This window comes from Perca fluviatilis, chromosome 1 (assembly GCF_010015445.1).
Source record: "Perca fluviatilis chromosome 1, GENO_Pfluv_1.0, whole genome shotgun sequence".
Classification (NCBI taxonomy): Eukaryota; Metazoa; Chordata; class Actinopteri; order Perciformes; family Percidae; genus Perca; species Perca fluviatilis.
In genome coordinates, this window is record NC_053112.1 from 20,067,288 (window position 1) to 20,090,215 (window position 22,928).

At 38.8% G+C, this 22,928-nt stretch overlaps 1 protein-coding gene across 4 annotated transcripts in view; it reads right to left on the minus strand.

The window, feature by feature from the left end:
* The window catches only part of LOC120565191 (phospholipid-transporting ATPase ABCA1-like), a 43,675-nt gene extending 22,323 nt beyond the window's left edge, over window positions 1–21,352 (minus strand). For 2 of the 4 annotated variants that reach the window (XM_039810721.1, XM_039810692.1), the window contains exons 1-8: window positions 16,879–17,014; window positions 16,239–16,347; window positions 14,786–14,879; window positions 13,666–13,807; window positions 13,283–13,401; window positions 8,273–8,394; window positions 5,822–6,013; window positions 4,212–4,301 (exon numbers count right to left, since the gene is read on the minus strand). In XM_039810721.1, the coding sequence (XP_039666655.1) occupies window positions 4,212–4,301; window positions 5,822–6,013; window positions 8,273–8,394; window positions 13,283–13,401; window positions 13,666–13,807; window positions 14,786–14,879; window positions 16,239–16,304 (825 nt within the window). In that variant the 5' untranslated portion in view covers window positions 16,305–16,347; window positions 16,879–17,014. Of the gene's footprint in view, window positions 1–4,211; window positions 4,302–5,821; window positions 6,014–8,272; window positions 8,395–13,282; window positions 13,402–13,665; window positions 13,808–14,785; window positions 14,880–16,238; window positions 16,348–16,878; window positions 17,015–21,172 lie in introns of those variants that run through there. The other 2 variants (XM_039810701.1, XM_039810710.1) reach the window with 2 other exon arrangements.
* Between the last annotated feature and the right edge of the window lie 1,576 nt (window positions 21,353–22,928).

Genomic DNA, 22,928 nt, shown 5'->3' on the forward strand with positions numbered 1-22,928 from the left:
AATGAATTAAACCTAAGCTATTAAGTCTCCACTGAATATTTTTGATGAAGTAAGATGAGCTAATCTCCACAGGTTTCAGTGTTATTCTTCCTCATCAAAGCAAAAAGTATGCTTGATTTAGGGAAATCATTTTCTTGTGATAATTGCCAGACATTGGCACAAAATGATAATATATACAAAAAATGAAATGATGTGGCCATGCTAATCATAACTACAAAACATATTCCTCTAGTTCCCAGAGAAACTGTCCTTGATCGTCTAGCAACATCGTCTATCAAATCAGTGTGACGTCTGGCTGAAGGGAGCAGGGAGTTCATTTCCATTCATTGTTTCCTGAGAGTGAACCGCAGGAGATTACTTGGGCCTACGATAGGCTTGGGCTCTCTGTGTGAGAAGTGGAGGAAATAATAATAATGAAAAAAATCACACCTTTCCTGAGGTTGATATGGGAGGAGGTCAGAGATAGGTGACAGAAGTGATACTGAGAAAGAAAGAAAGAAAGAAAGAAAGAATGAAAGAAAGATCATAGGAGTTCGCAGCAGAGCAGGAGGTGGAAACGAGAGCAGAAGAAGCGTGAACAAAGAGAGGTTACTATCGGTCATTCTCTTAATAGGCAAACTTCCTCAAGCTCCACAAGTAGAGCGCTATTATACTGACAATTGTTACCAAGTACAGACTCATTAACATAAAAACACACACATGCGCAACACGTTAAAGGGCGGACACACCATGCATGGCTGTTTCATGACAAATAACACTGTTTTCTCAACTGTGTAATTCTAATAAACTGTCCAGTCTACAGCATGCAATTCTTATTCTGCCCGTCAAAAAGATATTTAACACTGCCTTCCAACAAAGCGATAGTGAGACTGAGACACACATGCAAACACACACACACACACACACACACACACACTCTCACACACACACACACACACACACACACACACACACACACACACACACACACACACACACACACACACACACACACACACACACACACACACACACACACACACACATGCACTCCCTGAGCTCATTGTGTATGCGGTTGCTTTGCAGCTAAACATGCAGCCACATCAAACCTTCTCCTTCCTTCCGGCTCTTTCACACGCAAAGAACTGGGTGTAATAACGTGTGTGTACATGTGTTGTGTTGGCATATCTGGGTCTTTCTGTAGGTGGTTTTCTTGTGTGGCTGTCTGTGTGTATGTATGCATTATAAATGCCTTGCGTTGTGCATACTGCACGAATTACATATGTACATGTCAATATGTGTCTTCGTATCTTCACTGCCAGATCCTACAGTAGCTGTGACAAGAGAGCGAGCGAGCAAGAGAGAGAGAGAGAGAGAGAGAGAGAGAGAGAGAGAGAGAGAGAGAGAGATGACTTACAGAAACCTCAGCCATATTTTGTTCCTCCTGTTCACACACACACACACACACACACACACACACACACACACACACACACACACACACACACACACACACACACACACACACACACACACACACACACACACACACTTCTAAAGTAATGTGTGTAACCAACTGTGTCTACCAAAAATTTGTGTTGATCTGTGCGAGTGAGTATTAATTTGCCTTTGCTGAAAACGCTTTTGTGTGAGTGACATATGTGTCATTTCCCCTCGAGGGATGACGGCCATGTTACAGCAACTTAAGTGAGAAACGCACACAGACAGGCAGCAGAAGAGGATTGTCCCAGAGTTACCTCGTAGTGAAGCCTGTAAGGTTACTTAAGTTCAAATTTCCACTCCAGCACACAGCTATTTAGACCAGAGCAGCTCAGGGGCCAATCATAAATGAATTGTTGACATGAAATGATACATTATAACTCTCTAAACCAGTTGTGACCTGAATATTACAAGACTTTAGAGTAGGATTAGGTTGTCTTAAGGTAACTAGGGTCCACTACTGCTCTATCTAACAATGTAAACATAGTAAAACAAAAAAGAATAATACAGCTTACTGTGAAGCAGTAAAAAAGACCAAAAAATTGTATAATTAGCATTTGTGTAAAGCCTTACTTAATATGACACATCTTTGTGTTCTGACCATATCAACTTTAAATCTCTAAGGTAGTGATCAGGTTTTGGAACAGAGAGGTTACTAGAGTTTAGTTTATTCACACACTCTACCACTTAGCTAAGCAGCTTCTTAAGCTACTTAGGGCAAACAATACAAAGGCACGAATGTGAGAAGCATTTTGAATACATTTTTCTAATGAGTTTGCATTTGTTAGGCTTGTAAGGGGAGGAAATGAATTACATTGTTTCCTTAATTACCAATCACTCATGATGAAAGGTTTAGTCAAACTTGTTGTAGATCATTATTAGGAGTATAAATCTCCACACTGCCAGCCTTGTGAGCTAAACAAAATAATCTACTTACAAACAGAGAAAAGGCTTAAGGAGAAAAATTTAACTAATTAGCATTTAACGGCACAAAATCCAGAGCATGGATGGCTGTTGAGCACTATTGATGAGGAAAAGGACTAAAATCTGCCACTTTTTCAAGTGTAACTACACTTGTTTCAGAATTTCTTGGAGTAACATTTCCTTGATGCTAGTATTGTAGATAAATGCTGGTTTATTTAGGAAAATTCTAAAAACAGCTCTGTTTATGTGCATACAAAGTTGTAATTTAAAATAAAATCACTCCAGTGGCAGGATATTAATGTGGCTTGTCACATGGCTGACAATGTAAATTTTTCTTGACTACTGAAAAGACATTTTGAAAATACATTATATAGTTGTTTTTGCCTTCCAACAGTGATACGCCCTGGATTTAAACACAGGCTACAGATGATTACTGGTTAGGAAGTAGAGGTTACTTGAGTGCATATCTCTATTCGGCCACTTACCTCATCTACCAACCAGCTAAGCAAACCCATATAATCTTCTTTAAACTAAATAATACACACTGAAGAGGAATTATTTCTGTGAGTAACAAAATAATCAGTGATTAAATAGATGCTCTTTCAGTAAATATGCCACTGTGAAATTACCAGCAGCCTAAAATAATCACAATGTCTCCACAGGAGTATAAAAGACCAACAAGAGCTGGTTTAGACAAATAAAAACATGGTGAAACACGGGAGGAAGTTGTGCAAGAAAGATTTTGGTTAACAGTCCACTTTTGTCTTTTACATTCTTCATGAGTTAATGCATGCTAAGCATTGCCCTCATGCAGTGACAAGTAAAAAAGAAGACTTGATGTGGTGGAAAGGTGATAGAAAAGGATTGGTGAAGGTTGCAACATTATTACTTTAGGACTGAAGAAAGGTCATCACACACAATGGCAAGCGCCATCACACACACAAATGTACACACACACACACACACACACACACACACACACACACACACACACACACACACACACACACACACACACACACACACACACACACACACACACAATGGTGCACACCCAGTTGGGTCTTTATGTTTTGCCAACTCAGCAAAGCAGGAGCCTGAGAGAAAGGGGGTTACTACATTCCAGCAGCTCCGACTGGGTTACATGAGCTTAGGTCTGGCATGTGAGCGCACTGCATGTGATGCCATACTGTGTGCGTATGCAAGACAGCGAAGACAGTGCACCTGGTTGCTGGCTAAGCAAGGCTCTCGTGCCACCGCCTTTCAAAAACATTTCGCACAGCTTGTTCTTGTTTAAACTTGAGAAAGATAATTTTGTAGACCTTTTATGAGTCAGAGATGATTTAGATGTGTAATCTTTAGGCAGAAAAGTAATCTTAGGTGAAATCTAGCTTTAGAAAATCAAAGCCCACTGTGGTAGAACAAAACCATGATTAATATGGCTAAATGTTGAGGTGCTAGACCCATATCGACACATAATGGTCGCGTGTGCAGTTAATATGCTTCGGTGTGGTTTATAATCATGCAATCATGTTAGCAGCTTTTCCAAAAAAAAATATATATATTACAATGAAGCAGTGTGCTCTGGCCCAACTTGTACTACTACATGGAAGCTGTGAGTAATTTGTTTAGTGAGTGAGTAATTAAATTAGTATTACTACTGAGAGCTGATTCTTGGGAAGAATTGATTTTAAACAGTACTACTCAAGACTGAACTTTGGAAGTAAATATTTCAGTGGTCCTGTTTGTAAATGTTAGAACATGTGTGGGTTGTTTTCTGTGTGTGTGTTCGTGTGTGGTGTATCTACCTCCACGGCCAGTGCTCCCAGGCTCTCCAGAAGATTGTCGGTTGCAGCTGAGACATCCTGAACGACTTTGGGGTCCGACTTCACATCCTTCTGTTAGAGAGAAAGGGCATCTTCACTATGTTGCAGATATTTTACACTGTATTTTTGGTTTCTGGGCACAATAAATACATCCTGAAAAAAGGCATTCATTGAAACATAAAAAGAAACTAAATTGATGTCCAGATGTATTATTCATAAATTAGTTAATTTCAAAGGATCTTTATTATGTAGTTATTTGTTATTTATCATGTATTATTGTATTAACATCTATACTAGCTTTAATTTTTTTTATCTGTTTATTGACTTTAGTATTAAATATGAGATAAGGAGGGAAAAACAGCTGTGGTAAAGGAGAAAGAAGAGGGACAACATTGGGTTCAAAGGTGATGGAAGAGGGGAGCCGAGAAAGAAAAACATGTCAGCATAGCTTTGACCTGTTCCCGTCTGTCAAACTGTGTGTGTGTGTGTTTTCTCATCTATCAGACTAAGCTGTCAGCTGCTGAAATGCCTGACACTCGATAAAGCTCAGATGTAGCTGAAGACAGAACAACCATCTAGGAAGACAGAAAGATACTGTAGCTTTCTCCTGTCTGTCTCTCTCTCTCTCTCTCTCTCTCTCTCTCTCTCTCTCTCTCTCTCTCATTTGCTCACCCTTTTGTCCCATTTTTCTGGATTTTTTTTCTCGAATTTCTATTCATCTCACTTACACACATATACACACCCACACACACAGAGAGCAACTTGTGGGATATCGTAAAGTTCTTGCCTTCACTTTTACACAATTTTGTTACTTTTGGAAAGGAATTTCCATTATTGCATCAACATGTGGACACTGAGTTCGTATAAAAAAGATGAAGAGAACAGTCTGTTTTTGGGTAAATCAGGTCCACACTGAGCCAGGTAATGATTTCATTCTCATATCGAGAGACAAGAAAGCAGCATTTCTTATCTTTTCAACAGCACAGCAAACAGCAGAATTGCTGACATGATTTATTTCTGAAACCGGGATAATACTCTGTCTCTCTTCCTTTGTCTGTTTCTCTCTCTGAAGATCAGTACAGAACACAATGTTTTTTTTCACCTCTTGCCACACTACACCATTGTGACTCACATTTGGGTCACGGGTTTAATGGGAAAGGGGCAGGCTGTTCAGGAAGAAACAGGCAGAGGAGAGGTGACGCTGGACAGGGAAGAGCGGAGGGAGGATGAGAGGCGGAGGGAAAACAAGTTAAGAAAACAAGGGACTACAGAAAGCCCAAAGTTTCATAGTAAGCAGAAAAGACGAGGGATAAGGGATTTACATGTCATGGCTGAATGCGGGGGTCTGGTGATTTCATGCCAGACCTATACAAACAGTGATTCCCCTTGTCACATAGTGTCACATTCAACAGCTCCCATTTAGCAGTCAGAGTAAAGATGCGTGGCCCTAACTGTGACAGAAGGATCCATGTTGTTGAGAACATTTTTATCATCTTTTAATTTAGTAGGTAGGTTTTTATTGTGATGTTAAAATTCGAATTCACTGTAAAACTACAACTGGTTGATGTGTTTGACTCAACGGTTAAACTCACCCGAATAGGTTTGAGGAAGTCCAAGTTGGACAGAAAGTGGCTCTGGGCCTTGTTAAGCCAATCACTGGAGGAATTGCAGATAATTTCTTGCGTCAGACGGGAAACGTTGCGATCGGCAATGTGGACAAACTCCTCCAGGGGCGTGGTGTTACAGAGGTCTCTGAGATGAAAGCCGAAACCTTTAGTCAGCACCTGGACAGAGAAAAAAATAGCACATTGGTTCAGAAAGAGTAGAGAATTGCGATATCACATGTGTTCTAGATACTATGAGAGGACATATAGAGAAATATATCCAACAAATAAATATCCATAAAAATGTGTCAAATGTTAATGTGACAACATGGTGGCATACCAGACTGATCTCCTTCAAGTTGAAATTATTATAAGTCCACTCTTCAGTTAAAATAAATAACTGTTTTACTTTGAAACATAAAAGAGAAAAGGAGTCGAGTGTCCTGCCAATAAATATTTAGAGATGATCCAGTCAATTTCTAGGTCCCTTACAGGAGCATAAAAAAATCTTAAACAAAGCAAATGCAAAGATATAGAGGAGTATTTGCACATAATGTTTGGGTCTCTTTGCCATCACAAGTAATATTGAATTAATATGTGGTGAGTAACACTGTGTTTCAACACAGAGTACCCTTGGTGGTTTGTCCTGTTATGTAGCAGTCTAAAAACATTACATCCTTAAAACCTGACCATGAGAACAAAACTATGATGCTCATAGAAAGATATTGGCGAGCAACCATGAGGGAAAAACATCTTATGAATGTCAATGCTGGATCTTGCCAAGGACTTTTTATACAAGAAACGTCATCCAAATAAATAAAAAAAACTCAGAGAGACTCATCTTGTGATCAAAAAAATGCCATATTCTTTTTCATTTTCTCTACATAAACCATCTTTGTCATTTAAACAATGCTTCTCTTCCCTTAGCAAAGCTGAGCCTGTGCAGTTGAAAGAACATCCTTTTCTGGGACATCAAAGCATCCGAGTACTGGACAGAGGCTGTTTTCTCTGACAGAGTCAAGATGTTTGGAGTGTGTGTCTTTGTATGTGAGTGATTGAGAGAGACAGCGAGAGAGCAAGGGGAGAGCACACTGACTTATCATCTAGATGTCCTTGCCCAGTCTGTGTTATGCCATGGTGTCTATCAGACTATAAACTGGTTGCACACACAATCACAGCTGGTAATCTTTTCATTGGAAAAACATCAGGGCTTACAGCAGTTTGGAGGAGTGGGAATGTAATACTTATTGTCTGATAGAGAATTCAAAACATATATTTTTCCTCAAGAAATTTTTATGATCATCTATATATGTCTTTGCTCTTGTGCATCTTATTGCTGTTCTAACAAGTCATTCAATAGAAATAAATAAATATATAATAAGCTTTTCCTTCATTTTCACTCCCCTCCTTAAATAATGTTCCTAATGACTTTCATAGACTACTGCATCCAATCAATAGATGTGGAAAAAAAGGGATGGTAGAAGACAGTCAGATTGTGTAACGTGAGTTTGTCTTTGAGCCTCTGTCTGTGCACGCGAAGAGAACTGGGGGGGTGTCATGTGACATCAGCCATCCAATTGCAAAGCGGGGACGATGTGGTAGGCCGGGTGTGGGGCTGTTGTTGAGGTGGACCCTTACAGTCTATGGGTGGAGGATCTATGTAGTGGAATCTGTCCATGTATGTGCGTGATACTGTGTTATACAAATAATCTTGATTTGAATGGGAGGTGTGAATGTGTATGTGTGTGTATGTGTGTGTCTGTGTGTGTGTGTGTGTGTGTGTGTGTGTGTGTGTGTGTGTGTGTGTGTGTGTGTGTGTGTGTGTGTGGAGGGGGTGTGGGGGTGTCATCATGTCAGCTTAAAAAAATAAAAAGGGAGTTGGATTTTCTTTTTGTGGGAAAATACACAAGGAAGAGACAGAATTGAGGGAGACTTTTGGTGCCCGGCAGCCTCTTCACCCAACCACCCCTCACCATCAGTGATTTTTCTGCTGGGTATTTAGGGCTTAGTTGTGGACCAACAAATGCTGTCAAGGCAAGGTCATTGGATTCATGCACGTGCACTGTGACCAGGGGGATGGGGGTGGGGGGGTATGATTAACTCATGTGAAAAGGACTAAACAAAAAGGCTGCACACAAAATAATAGATTTGTTGTCTGCTATAGGTAATATGGGCCGCTAATACTTGTGGCGAGACCTTTATTATTTAACATTCTTCAATGTGGTTTAATCATTTCATCTACGACAATCCACTATTTTTGTGTTAGAAAATATCAAACCAATAAGTAAACTATTAGCATTCACTGAAGAGGGAGGATGGGAGAGGAGGGTTTATTATTAAACGTTGGAATATGTGGGTTTAAGAAGGGTATCGCAGTACTTTAATTTCAACCTTAATAAAAAGATAGCAAAGAAATAATAATCTTAGAATTGTTTCTACCTTCTCCAGATTGACGTCAGCTTCCACTATTTGCTTCAGCGCGTGATGAGGAAGTGAGGCGTTGTGGTGCAGGAAGTGGGAAAGGGTCTCATCGTCTTGCAAAAAGTCCTTCAGCTTGAAACCTAGGGGAAAAAAACATTGAAGCAGTGAGTCAACTAACTATTAGACACACAAAAAAACAAAAAACATTTTGGTGTTTGATAGTGCCAGGACTCACAGCAGTGTTCCCAGCATGATATACAATAAAACCCATCCATTTATCCATCCATTTATTTTCCACTAAAGCTGCAAACCACTTTCTCATTCAATGACTATCAATACTAACCCTAACCCTCACTATTTCCTTGTCCCAAATATAACTCTTACATTCCCTAATATTCCAGAAATATATGACCAGTGAAAACCCTAATGCAAAAACTCCATGATATAATGCTCAATGAGAACCACAATATGTAATACATCAATAATTAGTAGACTCAAACTGAAAACATAAAAAAACATCACTGAATTCAACTCCAAATGACTCCAAATCAAATGGCATATTTGAATACTCATAACTTCACAAACACAGAGCCACACTGTCCTCTCTGAACTCTGAGAGCTTATTGTACTTTTGCTGCATTCCAAAGAAGTCAAACCATTTCTGAAACTGGCCTGAGTCAGCTGTGTGGTTGCACGTGCTCTTCTCAGTTTTCGTACACCGGGGTTACTACAGGGTGTTCCACTTTGGTCCAGACACTGCCTACCAGTCTTCCTGTCTCTCCCTCTCTCTTACACTTCCTTCCTAAATGTCTTTGTCTCTACCTTTCACCTACTTTTCTGTGCCCTGAGCCACATCTTAACCATTTTCTCTCCATCCACCTACTAGTTCTACCAGAACTTGTCCTAGACTTTGGGTGACGCTTTAAGAGGAATCATGAAGAGAGAACAGGAATAGCTCCTGCAGCCTGCAGGCTGTTATTTTGGTTACTAACTGTGCTGTCTCGATCTGTTGTGTAACTTTTATGTTAGCATGGCTTAATACTTTAAACTTAACTGATTGTTTTTCACCCTCAAGAGGTTTACACATTCTTTTACTGCCTTGGATTATCAATATGAATACATTTAACAAAGAATGAATGCTTACTGCTCTGCTCTCGTCTAGTCTGTTCAATTAGATTGCTTATTTTAAAATGTCTTCCACCCCCCTTCGTCTTCTGTTGCTTTTATCTCCAGTAAATCTTTTTCAGCTTTTTAATCCGATGACACACACACACACACACACACACACACACACACACACACACACACACACACACACACAAAGAGGAAACACTTCGCTTCTACTGAACTGAACATCCCCTGGGAGGAAGTGAAAGAGAACAGTTTGTTTCTGTGTGTTCAGAAGGCACATATGTGGCGTCGCTCTCCCATACTGCATCCATGGCTGTGCACCAGGATGTGTGCTATTTGAGTTTGAGGTGTGAGTGTGTATTACACATACATCCTTACCCTGACTCTGCTCTCCATGGGCCTCTGTGCATGTGTGTATGTGTGTGCGTGAGTGTGTGTGTGCAATTGTGCACCTGTGCCTGCAGTGTGTAACCTCAACTGTCAGGGGTGAACAACCAGGGAGTGCTAATAAGGTCTAATCAGTGTCCCAGTAGGAAGTCACAGCTCCCATGGTGCATTGCATCCAAAGGCCCTTGAGGACAGACCAGACTGGATGCAAAGTCGGGCTGTACTTTGTGCAGTCAGAAAAGGTGCTTACGTGTCTGTATTCAATTTCCTGGTTTTATCTTATCTGTGTGTGTTTGTCTTAGTGTGGGCTGCCTAAGTGGTTTAAACCCCCTGAGATAGCAGGAGCAGAGAGGCTTTCTAAAGTAAGAAAATATAAGTAAGAAGAAGATAAGTAAGAAGTAACAAACCTTATTTGTGTTTGTTTTTCCTATGGTGGAGCCAGTTAATGTAGGGCAAGCCCTACATTAACATTCAAGTCTGTGCTTGCTCCTGGCGGTGCCTACTCATATTTGAAAATACTGTGACACACTTAGAAACCAGTGACTTCAGTGGTCAAACCGGTCCATAAAGTTACTGGGATCTCTGCGGAACAAAGTATTCCCCATATCTACCACAGCTTGGCTAACAAGCATGAAGTAGCAATCCTGAAGTGGCTTTGAAGTCTGATCAAGAACAGATGGATGGATCAAATTCTGACCGCAGAGTCAGAGAATCAACACACAAAATGGTTGTGTAACGGGTGGACTGTACATTTAAGTAGTGCTTTGATGTAGACAGTTGGAGAAGCAATAACTTGTTGGATTGTATATAAGCTCTGTGTGAGAGCATATTAGAGTTTTTGTGAGGTGATCTTATTTCTCACTTTCAAGGAGCTAGGGCCTCAGGTAGATCAATTAGGTTAACGGTTAAAGTGAGGGTTGACCTATAGACATGTTGGACTGATGTTTATGGTTAAGGTGATAAGGAAATAATGTACTGGATGTTTTTGGGTCTATGCAAACTCGAGTCATACATACATTCAATAAAAAAGGCAGCACAGTCCCCATTTTAAAAGATCAGGCTCAGACACATCGAGCCTTTGAATCAAAATGGAGGCAGCCAGATAAAATATGAAGTTGATGAAAGTCTAAAAATGGCAGATAAAGTAAATTAAAGTAAGTAAGTAAATGTTAACGTAAAATGTTTCAGCTTCACTTTTGTGAAGACAGATAGGGAAGACAGGAAAAAATGCTGTGGCCTTTGAAAAGCTCAACACTGACCATCAGACCATACTTATCTCTCAATCATTTATCTATTTGGTATTTAGAACATCTTAAAAAATGTTGCACGTCTCTGTTCTTTAAATGCTCAAATGTCTGTTGATTTTCTCCATTCCATCTATCTGCCATGTCATTCTGTACTATCTCATAAAGCAGGAATGCATTAAACCTCATCAAGAAAAGTATGTGCTGTGTGATTTATCTAGTTATCCTATGGGGGGGAAAGCATATGCCTCTTCCTGACCCTTTACAGGGCTCCTTCCCTGTCAGTGTAAATCTCATTCGCTGACACCCGTCGGTTGCTGAATTATTAACCGACATGTCAGGGTCTCCACTCCCTGCTCTTTAATCATGCTGTTATTCCTATAGAGTCACTCTGCAGGTGCAGTGCTCTGTTTACTTTTTCCTGCATCATACATGAATGTCCCTGCGTTACGTCGGTGCATTCCCTCACATGGATTAAAGACAAATACCGAGCGGAATATGGGATTAAGCACAATGCTGTGCATTTAGAAATCAGTTGTGATAAAGTGCGCAGATGCGCTGTTAAAATGATAAAAAGCTTGAATTAAAACAAAAATCTAATTAATATGTAGTGACCCACAGATAAGATGAAGATTTATGACTGGGCTCCAATGTATACTGCTCACAAGATGGAAAGTAAAAGACACAAAAAGAGATGAGGACATCCCAAATGAGAAATTAGCAAATTTAGGAATTTGTTAATGAATAAAAATGATTTTCTTTTCATTTACTCATTACATGTTTACTCTCCATTTTTTCAGGCCATGCTATGCTTTGTAGGGCCGTTGCATAACGAAGTGTACCTTTGGGCTAGTAAAGCAGACTGTAGCCAAAACAACAAGAACCTTGATTGTTCTGCTTTGTTGCATAATTTCTGATGGTACACTCTGCTCAATTTACCCTTACATTAGTGTCTGATGAGAAACCAAGCTAATACGTCTTTATTTATAGAAACTGAGTATCAGAGAAATATCTGGTAAAGCAACACAAATGAAACAAACGAAAGGACTCCAATTAGACTCCCTCATTTCATGTTAGCAATTAACTGAGGTCAGTACTTACGTCATTGCTGTTTACTGTTCTTGCACTCTGTCCTGTAATGCCCTTTGTTGTGTTATTATCCTCCATTTTATACAGTGTTTATGTTTTTTTTTTCCGCCATTACATTGTTTTCCATTTTCTTTTTGTCCTGGTTGTCTTTGTACACATGGTCGGCTGGAAAACAGACATTGCTCCCAGCATGCCTCCCATGTCAGAATGGATACTGAATTGAAATGAAAAGATCTTTTTCACTCAAGTTAATGTCTTTGTATGACTTATATGCAAGTCAAGTAAAGTAAGTGCAGATTCAACACAGCCAGCTTTCCTATTTGCAGGTTGCTTTGACGGAGTAAGCACAGTGAAGTCAACAACAAGATGTTATTTTAGAAAAATTACCTTTCTCTGCTTCAAGAGGTAATGATAACAAATATCTCCCTCTTTCTTCTTCAAAAAGAACGCATTTTAAAATGTTATTCTGCAAACTTGAGCACTAACATTTCAGATTAGGATGTCGGTAGAACTGACAGCAGAGATAGCAGAATCACGTCTGTGACCGCTCCTCGTAGACAGGAAGCAGCAACATTCCAGTCAGAACAACTCGACATTTACTACCAGATCTGTGCAGGGATTGTATAATGATTTTCAGGGTGGTGTACACGTTTTTCCTGTCTTGTACCACCACTGGCACGTACAGTAATAACAGAGAAACCCAGTGGCTTCTGGGAGAGGGGCCCACCACGGCTGGCAGGCAGTGATAAGGAAGGGACACGCTGCACTCTGATAACCGCTCTGAAGACTTGGAGCTAACATCAGCTCAGTCAACCATTTCAGGTAGTTGAATGGTTAGTAGACTGACCAAACTACAATCTACGTTGTTTTCAATAAAGGAAAAGATAATCATCAAGATGAAATATCTTGACAAAAACTACTTCTTGCTTCTTTGGAAAACAATACGTTTCCCCCCGAGCTGAAGCTCAATACCATCACCAGCAATGTGTGAATAAACTGAAGGTGTGAGTTACCGACACAGTTCGATCATATCAGAGTTTTCCTCTCTGTTTAAATGAGCATACAGGCAAGAAAAATGGATGAATGGGTGATCAATGTGTATGGGTGGGTGACTAAAGGGATCAATCAGTATACAAAAAAACAGAAAATTAGCACAACATCAAAGGGATGTCCTTACGAGCACTGTTCTTCTGCAGCTTCTTGAGGGCCCTCAGCAGTCCCTTGTAGCCCTCGTAGCTTTTATCATTCTGTGAGTAGAGCAGGATCTTCTTGGCATCAATGAACAATCGGGAGATTCTAGTGAGGTTGGCAGAAAGAGACAAAATCAGACACACTGTTTGACATCTCTTAAGAATTCAAAGCCTGAGAGGATCTTTTCTTAATTTTCTAAAAGAATACACTTTGTGACTTAATCCGAATTATTATATTGATAAAAAGATTGAAAATTATAAAACAAAATGACACAAAACTCATGTTTCTTTGCACTAAGTGAATACCTCGAATCAACCCAACTAATGCATTGATTTAGCTATGAATCAGCAAGAGGGCCGTGTTACTCACATAGAATCATTGAAGTTTCCGACCACCCCGGGACTCTCGCCAGGGGTAGGATTACGAAAGCACGGGTTGTTGGCGTTACAGATGATGCCTTGCACCCAGGGCAGGGACCCCGCTGAGGGCATGGCCTTGTTTGGGAAATGGCCTGAAAAGGAAAGGGACAGCATACATTTTTTATAATTAGTTTTAAATTTGGAATATCGTCTCAATTTACAGACATCATTCAGCCTCACACAAGAACATTGTTAACCAATATTGTCATTCTTGCAAATCAGGTGAATTCTTCCGTATTAACGCTGCGTTCCAGGCAACCTGTAACTTGTGTTTTCACAACCTTCTACCCGTGAAAGTGCCCTGGAACGGCAGTCAAACCAGTAACTTACTACCCGTGAACTCGTACCAGATTGTTGTACTCCCAGTTACAGTTTTGATGTCACACACACATAAACAACAATGTCAACCCCTGTCGATGCTGAACAACGGTGAAAAATAGACATAAATAGGCAACGTAAAGCTATCTTTAGCATTGACATTATCTTTACAATTGTTTGTATTCTTGTCAGCAATCTTAACTGCTACTGCTGCAATTTACTGAGGTTAACTAGCTATTATACTGAAAAGATAAGTGTAGAGGGCACAAAGGGAAAGTTGGAGTTCACTGGGTTAACTGGGTTCGGACTGACTTGTGATACACTTGTTACAAATAGGGGAATTGTTTTCCTTGCTGATTGGATTTTTTTGGGGTTCTTTTTATCAGTGAGTTGAAACATGGTCAAAGTTGTGAAACCACCTCTTCCAGGAGCTAAAGTTCCTATCACACATTCACACAGTGCAAACAAAGGTTGACAAATCTGAGCGATATTACTGTGACAATAACATGGAAACCTTGGATGACTAACATTATTGATCTTACCAAGAACCAAGAGGCAAAAAATAATGGCTAAAGACAGACAATGTCTTAGAACAGTTGAATAACAGGCTACCGGTTAATACTGTGTATCATTTTATTATTTTGAAGAATTTAACTCTCAACTTGTAATACTATATCTGTACTTTTATTTACTTTTTATTTATTTTATGTATTAAATATCAGATGGTTAAAAAAAAAAAGTTGTCTGCTTACATTCATGTTGCTCGTAGGGTGGATAATGTATTCGGACTGAGATTAGGATGAAGAAGATAAACAGGGGCCAGATGATCTCAATCAGCAGCTGGATCTAAGAAAGGAAGACAAAAAGAATGATTAAAGAAGTTAATCAAGTAAATAAAAGTGCTTCACACTTTTGGGAAACAAATGAGTTAATCGTCCCAAAAAAGGGTTTCCTTTGCGCTTTGCAGGTTTTGTGTAATTTCAGTTCAACTAAGGTCATTTCTGCTGCTTTAGAAGAAGAAGAAAAATCATGAGTGTGTGTGTGTGTGTGTGTGTGTGTGTGTGTGTGTGTGTGTGTGTGTGTGTGTGTGTATGAAGGGAACTGTCAACTGTTGTCCTTTGTAAACAGTAATCCCCACCATGAGTCTGGGTAAAGCATGTGGGTTAAGGGGAGACAGAGTGAGACAGAGTGAGAGGTCTGCAGGGTTTAGAGGACTTTGTCCATCTGTTCCATATGGCCCTTCTGCTTCAGCTGCCTGTGTTTCAGCTTTAACCAGCATGGCAGACATGCAGCGCGGGGGAAAAGAATAAAGCCTGTTTTAGAAAACGCGCTGTATCCCTTTGTTGGAAATAATTTGATTTAATGTCAAGCAACCACAGCCATCACTTTGAGGAGGAGTTTCTGCTTGAAGGTCAAACTGCTTAATTGTATGCAGATGAGCCTCCTCACATATAAAAAACAACAATGCTATTGGAACAGAATTTGATTTAACTTTGAGTGTGTGGGCATCATCAACCAGTACAAGATGGTAACTGGACAATGGATTATGTGTCATCATCACATCTTCGACTGACTCATAGAAATCTGTAAACTGTAATGCTTTTCAGTCCGAGTGGCCCAGAGGAGAATTACATCAATTCCATTGTTGTGGGTTGTGTATTGCAATATGCATATTATTTATGAGGAAAGACATAAACATGTACAAAGTCTTTCTAATTCCCTTATGACTCGTCACGTGATACTGGAAAATCATCTCTGATTTAAAGTCAGTCCATTGAAAATGTGGCCGACACAAAGCATTCAGGGGAAATTATACAAAAGAACAGATGCCCCTCCATTTAGCTTTTTAGCCTTATTTTATGGATTGACCTGAACATGTGCTTCATCGCATTATTAGCACAGCTAACTTCAAACAAGAGGCCAATGCAATGAAAGATAATGATTCTGACTGGCAGCATTAAAATACTGTATGTGATACTTTTTTTCTGAGTGGATCATTAAATAAATCAAATACACAAAAAGAACCCAGCATTGATAAGTGAAAACCTCTGTTTTAAGAAACTATCATAAGGAATGGAATATTTATATTTTGAAATTAATAAAAAAAAAAAAAATATTTAAAACAAATGACCAAATAAATAATTGACTGTGTTCTCATCCAGTCCATTCTTAAGTAAGTAAGTCATTTAAAGCACTCCTACTTACAGTCTGTCTCCGTCGGTAGGTAAAGTTCTTCCAAAGCAGTAAACCCAGTTGAGTGGAGACTGCCATGTTGACGTCTTCCCTACCTCACTGAGCAAGCTCCAGCTCCTCACTGTGAACCCAAAAAGACAAAGAGAGAGGGTCAACCACTGCCATTTTGTACATGTAAAACAGGCAAAACTCAACAAATAACACTTTCCTCACTATGAAAGGGCCACAGATAAAACACAGTCAGCTGACTAACACTTTACAGTCCAGCTTTGTTCCTTTGGAAAAGACATGGTCTACAAAAAAAAAAGAAATTGTAAATCCCACATACACTGACGCACAAAACTGATGTGAAAACAGAACAGAAAGTCTTTTCATCAGCAAACCATAACCAAGTGCATGCAACTGTACCAAATATGGCTGTAACGTCAAGTTGATCGTGCCACAATAAGGCATGAAAAGCAATTCAGAGTCAGAAAGAGAACTTTCATAAAATAAATAGCATTACAAAAAATCATCAAGGAAAAAACAAACAAACAAACAGCAACACAACAAACGTTAACTGGCTGCTTATTATTATTATATTCTAAAAAGTTGACAAAACTAAAATGCAGTAAATTGCCATCAGATCAAATAATCATGACAACAGATTCACCTATTGAACCAAACGCCGACCAGCCAAAAGTAGAGCAACACTCAGCAAATGATGTCGCCTGATGACTGAAGAAGGCTTCTAACAACTGCAGATCCAAGTCTGCTTGATGTCGACTCATCTGTCCAAAGGTCAAGTGACAGTTAAACTGGGAGGATGAGGGGGTGGTGGGAAGTTTCCAAGTGGTGAAACGTTTTTGGTAATCCCTTTTAGGGCTGTGCAATCAATCAAATTTGAATCACAATAATGATTTTGGCTCCTAAGTAGGGCTGCAACTAACGATTATTTTCATAGTCAATTAATCTGTTGATTATTTTCTCGATTAATCGATTAGTTGTGTTTGGTCTATAAAATGTCAGAAAATGGTAAATAATGTGGATTAGTGTTTCCCAAAAGCCCAAGATGACGTCCTCAAATGTCTTGTTTTGTCCACAACTCAAAGACATTCAGTTTACTGTCACAGAGGAGAGAAGAAACTAGAAAATATTCACATTTAACAAGCGGGATTCAAAGAATTTTTACTTTTGTCTTAAAAAATTACTCAAACCGACTAATCGATTATCAAAATAGTTGGCAATTAATTTAAAAGTTGACAACTAATCGATTATTGATTCATCTTTGCAGCTCTACTCTTAAGGATCACAAAAACAATGCAATCGAGAGAAAAAACAACTATTTTCCACATTACGTTTTGCAAGTAAACTCAATTTGTCTGGAAAAGTATCAAGGGGAATTTTTTTAAGTTCAATAAATGCAACATCTTTCCAAAAGTCAATAAATAATTGTGTTAAATAATCAAGATTTCAATATTGATCAAAAAAATCGCTATTGTGATTTTTTCTATAATCAAGCAGCCCTAATTTGCTTATCATCAGAATTTTCACCCTGACCTCAGTATCGCATGCTAAAGTACATTTAAAGTAGGCTAAATGTGACAAGAAGACATCCCTGCCCCCTATGATCAATCTAAACAAAACAACCACTGATCAAACAGCATTAGTGAGTTTACCCAAAGTAATGTAATAAGCAGATATACACTTTTACGTAATTCTTTTGGTAGGCAAACATGATTCAAACTTTCTAGGGCACTTGCTTTTTTATGCCCATTTGTTTAAATTCTATTTGCAGATTCGAAAGACCTTGTATTTTTGACTCCAGAAAGAAAACTAAAATACACTAAATATATATTTTTATTTTGTTATTTTGTTTGTCATTTTTCCCAAAGAAGAATAACTTTGTTATCTGGATGCTAAGTAGGCCAAAAAAAACACAAATCAGAAACATGGAGTTATCTAGCTAATTTTGTAATCCTGTTTTGTCAGACAGACACCTGGCCATCAGGGGCTACAATTAGCTCAGCAACCTAAGACTGAGACCGTAACTCCTTTATTAGCGTCATCATGCTTTACAGCACATGAGGAAAATATAGCTCAGGTCTTAAATGTTTATGTAATCACCGTTACAACTCTAGCTATGAAACTGATCCCAGCTCCCACTATAATTCTTATATTCACAAAAAGCTAATCAAGACATTTCATCACCGTTTAAAGTAAGTCCATACAATATCTTACACACCAAGAATTGCTATTATTAATGTTGCTGCCTAATTTTTCTGGCTGTTACTTCAAGTTCGGTGGTTAACTTGGAGTTGTTTTGTGAAATCTTCAGACAAAGAATCAAAGTTTATTATACTGAATTCCCTTTAAATACAGAATAAAGCTGACTGGATGTCATAGAGATTGGAACGACAGCACAACAATGTCAAGGACACAGTGATGTTCAAATAGTATGCTCTCCACTGATCATTTGCTTGTGGGTGAGGCCCTGCCCCAATCAAATCATTAATCCAGACTTCTATGGCTTTACACCCCATTTTTTCTAACGCAATCATAATGACACCATAGTCACATCTAACCACTTCCCCAGCAGTCTCCACTTACTTGCAGGCTGAAACTCATTCATAACACCACTGCCAGAATGTATGCCTTCTAGCATTAAATTATTGCCATTGGGATGGGCAAAAATACGGTAGGTATCAAAAGAAAATCAAATACAATACAGCTGCCAAAAACATTTTAGTTTTTATAACTCAAATGCATTGCACAAATTTCCCAGTAACATGCAACTGGCTGTATTAAGTAAATCCCCTGGAATGCATGATATGTCACAATAAAAAACCAACAGGACCTTTGGGATGAACAAACAACACAGTGATCCAATATCTGCTGTACTAGTACATCTGTTTTCTCTATGAGTCACTTTATTAAATAGCAGCAGTCACGGCACAGCAGGCACACAATGTAAAATACCTACTGAAAGACAAACACAAACTGATAATCACCAAATAAACAGCTGGCCATTTGATAATAAAAGACTGCAAAAGCTGATCATGTGATTTAACAAGGGCACAATATGAAGCTATTGAACTACCCTAGAAACAACGTTAATGCTTATATTGCTTTTGGTTTAAAGACAAAAAACATCATCAGCACAGGCCTTGTCCTTTAGTCACAAATTAACATTTTCTCTTTCAGGAGATGTTAGATTTTTTCAGCAAATATGCCAATAAATACCAAACAAATCATATGAAATGAATAAGGGGAAACAAAACACCACCTACATTGCCATATTGTGGTCTGCAATGTTGCTGTATGTGTAGGCGGACAACAATTTTCCACATTTGGATTGAATTTCGCCCCCTCCTAATTATATCCCAAATTCACTATCAATTTTGATTACTGAAATACATAGTGTCTCTAAAACTCGTCCACCGTCATCTTAGGATTTATATCATAACATAGCATCGTGCTTATGTTCATTACCCACTGAAAGACCTGATTTTCATCGAGTTTGCATCAGCTGGATTCAACTGATGTTTTCTGTCGGATTTTGGTAAACACTGAGGTGAAAATACATCGTATGCAGAGATAACAGGGACTGTACTGAGTGTTCAACAGCACAAATGGTGCAGAGCCAGGGCGCCTCTAGTGGTACACAGAAAAATCTTCTTCTTTTTTATACTTGTTTACCATCAATCCTCACTCACGTGCTGTATCGCACTAATAGGATTTTGTTTTCAACTCCATTGTCTTCGTTGTTTCAGAACACATAGGCCTAATTGAAAGATCATTTAAAATGGAAAACGAATCAAAAAGGACAGTTCACTTTTCCGATGACAAAGAAGACGATAAAAGACCGTCGATTCATTGTATGAAAGAGACATTTTTGCTTCTTCAAAACACGAATGTAAACAGAAAGCGAATGTATGTCGTCGACGTTGCACCATCACTGCAGACATGCACATGAATAAAAGCACTAAAATCAATAAGCTACATTACTGCGCTGACCCAGAACACATTGTGGAAAAATACATTTTAACATGAAATGAAGGAAATGACTGTTAATTGTCATGAAGGGGCATATTTTTCACTGCGCCTTAATATCAAAATTATGACAATGTCAAAATTCATCATTTGACTGACTGACTGACTTATAGCCTATAAATGCTACTTGTGTTACTTGTGTTTCATTGTTCTATTAAATGAGGTTACTGTCGGTCATTCAGTTTCGCGATGCTGACCCAAAGCAGCGTCAAGTCAACCAAAATGAGACTACAAGTAAGGTGAATGTGCTTCCAGCATGTAGGCCGTAACAAATGTGACTTAAAAATACTTGCAATTGGGTACGGATATGCCCTCCTGTAACCTTCAAAATAATTTAGACGTGGCTTTGAATTGCATAACATTACGAGGGAATGTGAAAATTTGCTTTGTACTTCTCACTTTATTCATGAATGCTTATATTTCAATCAAATAAAGGACGTTGCCACAGGAGGCTTTTATTTTTGCAATAGTAACCGGAAACCTTGTGTTTGACTGTAGCTAACTTGACACTGGTCCAACTCATTACACGGTCGAAGAGGATGATAAAAGAGCAAAAACCAGCAAGGACAATACTTGTCATTTTACCCAAACAACGACATTGCCTCGAACATATAACGTCCATTCAGCACATGGCAGTTCTTGTTTAACTTTGCGACCTTAAAATGAAGGAAAAAACAAAAAAAACTCTGCTACATTATCATCACTCAATACCAAAATTGGTTTTTGTTTTTAACGTTCAATTTGCCTACTCAAAGCCAAAAACAGAACATATGAGATGACAATATATGAAGTGATATGAAAATATGTTTTTTACTGTAACACGGTGGCAAAGCCTACATCTCTTTGTTGACCCAACAAAGAAAGTCATAAACCTCCCCCAAAACTCCAAACCCCCCAAAAAACTCCAAACTCACCGACCTTGATCCTGAACGGTGTTAATATCCACTGTCTCTCTTTTCATAAATTAAAATCCTTCGTCCAGAAAAAAAAAACTTGCAAATGGTAAATGTAACGTACTCCTCTGCCGTTGCTCAGTGTCTCAGTGTCTTGACAAAACTGTTCTTTTCTCCTCCGGCAGGGTTTTATAGCGCTGCTCGATGCGGAGCAGAGCAGAGCGGAGTAGAGCAGCAGCAGCAGCAGCAGAGGTAACTAACGGTCACCGTTTGATGCTGCTCCCATAAAAGGCAAGCACGTGTGGAGTCAAAACATCTCTTAAAGGGCCAGCGACACCTCAACACCTCATCAATGCACCGTGGGGCTTTTCAAAGAATATTAAAAGACTACTTACTACTGGGCTAGACTAGGCCACGTCCACACACAACTACTAGGCCTACTACTGATATAGCAATAATCATTATCATCATCATCATAATAAACCTGTAACAACTTAAATATTCACACAATCACAACAAGTGATGGCATACAGTTAAGACAAAAAAAATGGAGTAATATTATTATTATTAGGCCTACTTATTATACAGAATTTGATATAGATACATGGATAAATGGATTACTTTATTAATTCAAAGGGTAAATTGCAGTGTTACAAAAGTCATATCACATACAACAATAAAGAGAAAGGTAGGCTACTATAGATATAGGCCTATAACTGAAATGGAAGATGGGAATAAAAGAACTGACCATAATCTTTAACTCTAACTTATTTTTTTAAATCGATTCTTTTCCCCAGAGGCAATATTTTTTTGATTAATGTGTCTACCAATAATTCACCAAAATATTTTCTGTTTATACGGTAGCCTACCGCCGACGGCAACTACATCATATCCGTTTCCAGCAAAACAGAACATGCATGTTATGTACTTTTTTACAAATGTAATAAATGTCAGACTGAATGACTAATATGTAATGTGCATTCCTTTTAGAAAACAATTAGTTTTTAGAAATGTCTAGTGATGTATTGTCTCTAGAAGTGTATTATGCAACTGTTTTTATTAAAGAAGGAAAAGAAAATCGCAATCGCAGTACTTCTAGAATTGCAACAAATGAAAATCACAACACAATTCGAATCCGCATGTGAAAGAATCAATTTGGGACAAAGGCATATCATTCCAGCCCTAATGGATAAAGGATAATAAGATAAAAAAAAATACAGTGGTAAATGTAAACTGTAATGTATTGTAAGTGGCTCTGAGAATTATGTAAGCATGTACTAGAGACTGTACTGCAAAGTTCAAATACTTGAATATACCTCTTTCTTCTTTTTTAAAAAGCATTCTTCTCGGTGAGTGTGAATTTGGTTGTCTGTTTATATATGTGTGTAAGTCTTGAGAGGGACTGGCAACCTCGGAGCAGCCTCTCGCCCAATGTCTGCTGGGATACGCTCCAGCCCTACGTGACCCTGAACAGGATAAGCAGCTTAGAAAATGGATGGATGGATGTTAACAAGCCATTGCTTCATTTGCACTTGCTGCTGTCATCCATCAAACCTGGACTGAGATCACAAGGACACCAGGCTTATTTCCAGTGATGCTTGTAGCAAAGCACAATATACCTGCAGTACTGTATTGTTTTCTTTCACAGTTGTTGCAATATAACCCATCTCACGATTCTAAGTTGCTGCACTCGGAGATACACATTTTCCACTTGACATCTCGCTGCAAGGTTCTTAGCAAGTTGAACATTTGTGTCTGTTTTTAACATTTCTTGAGA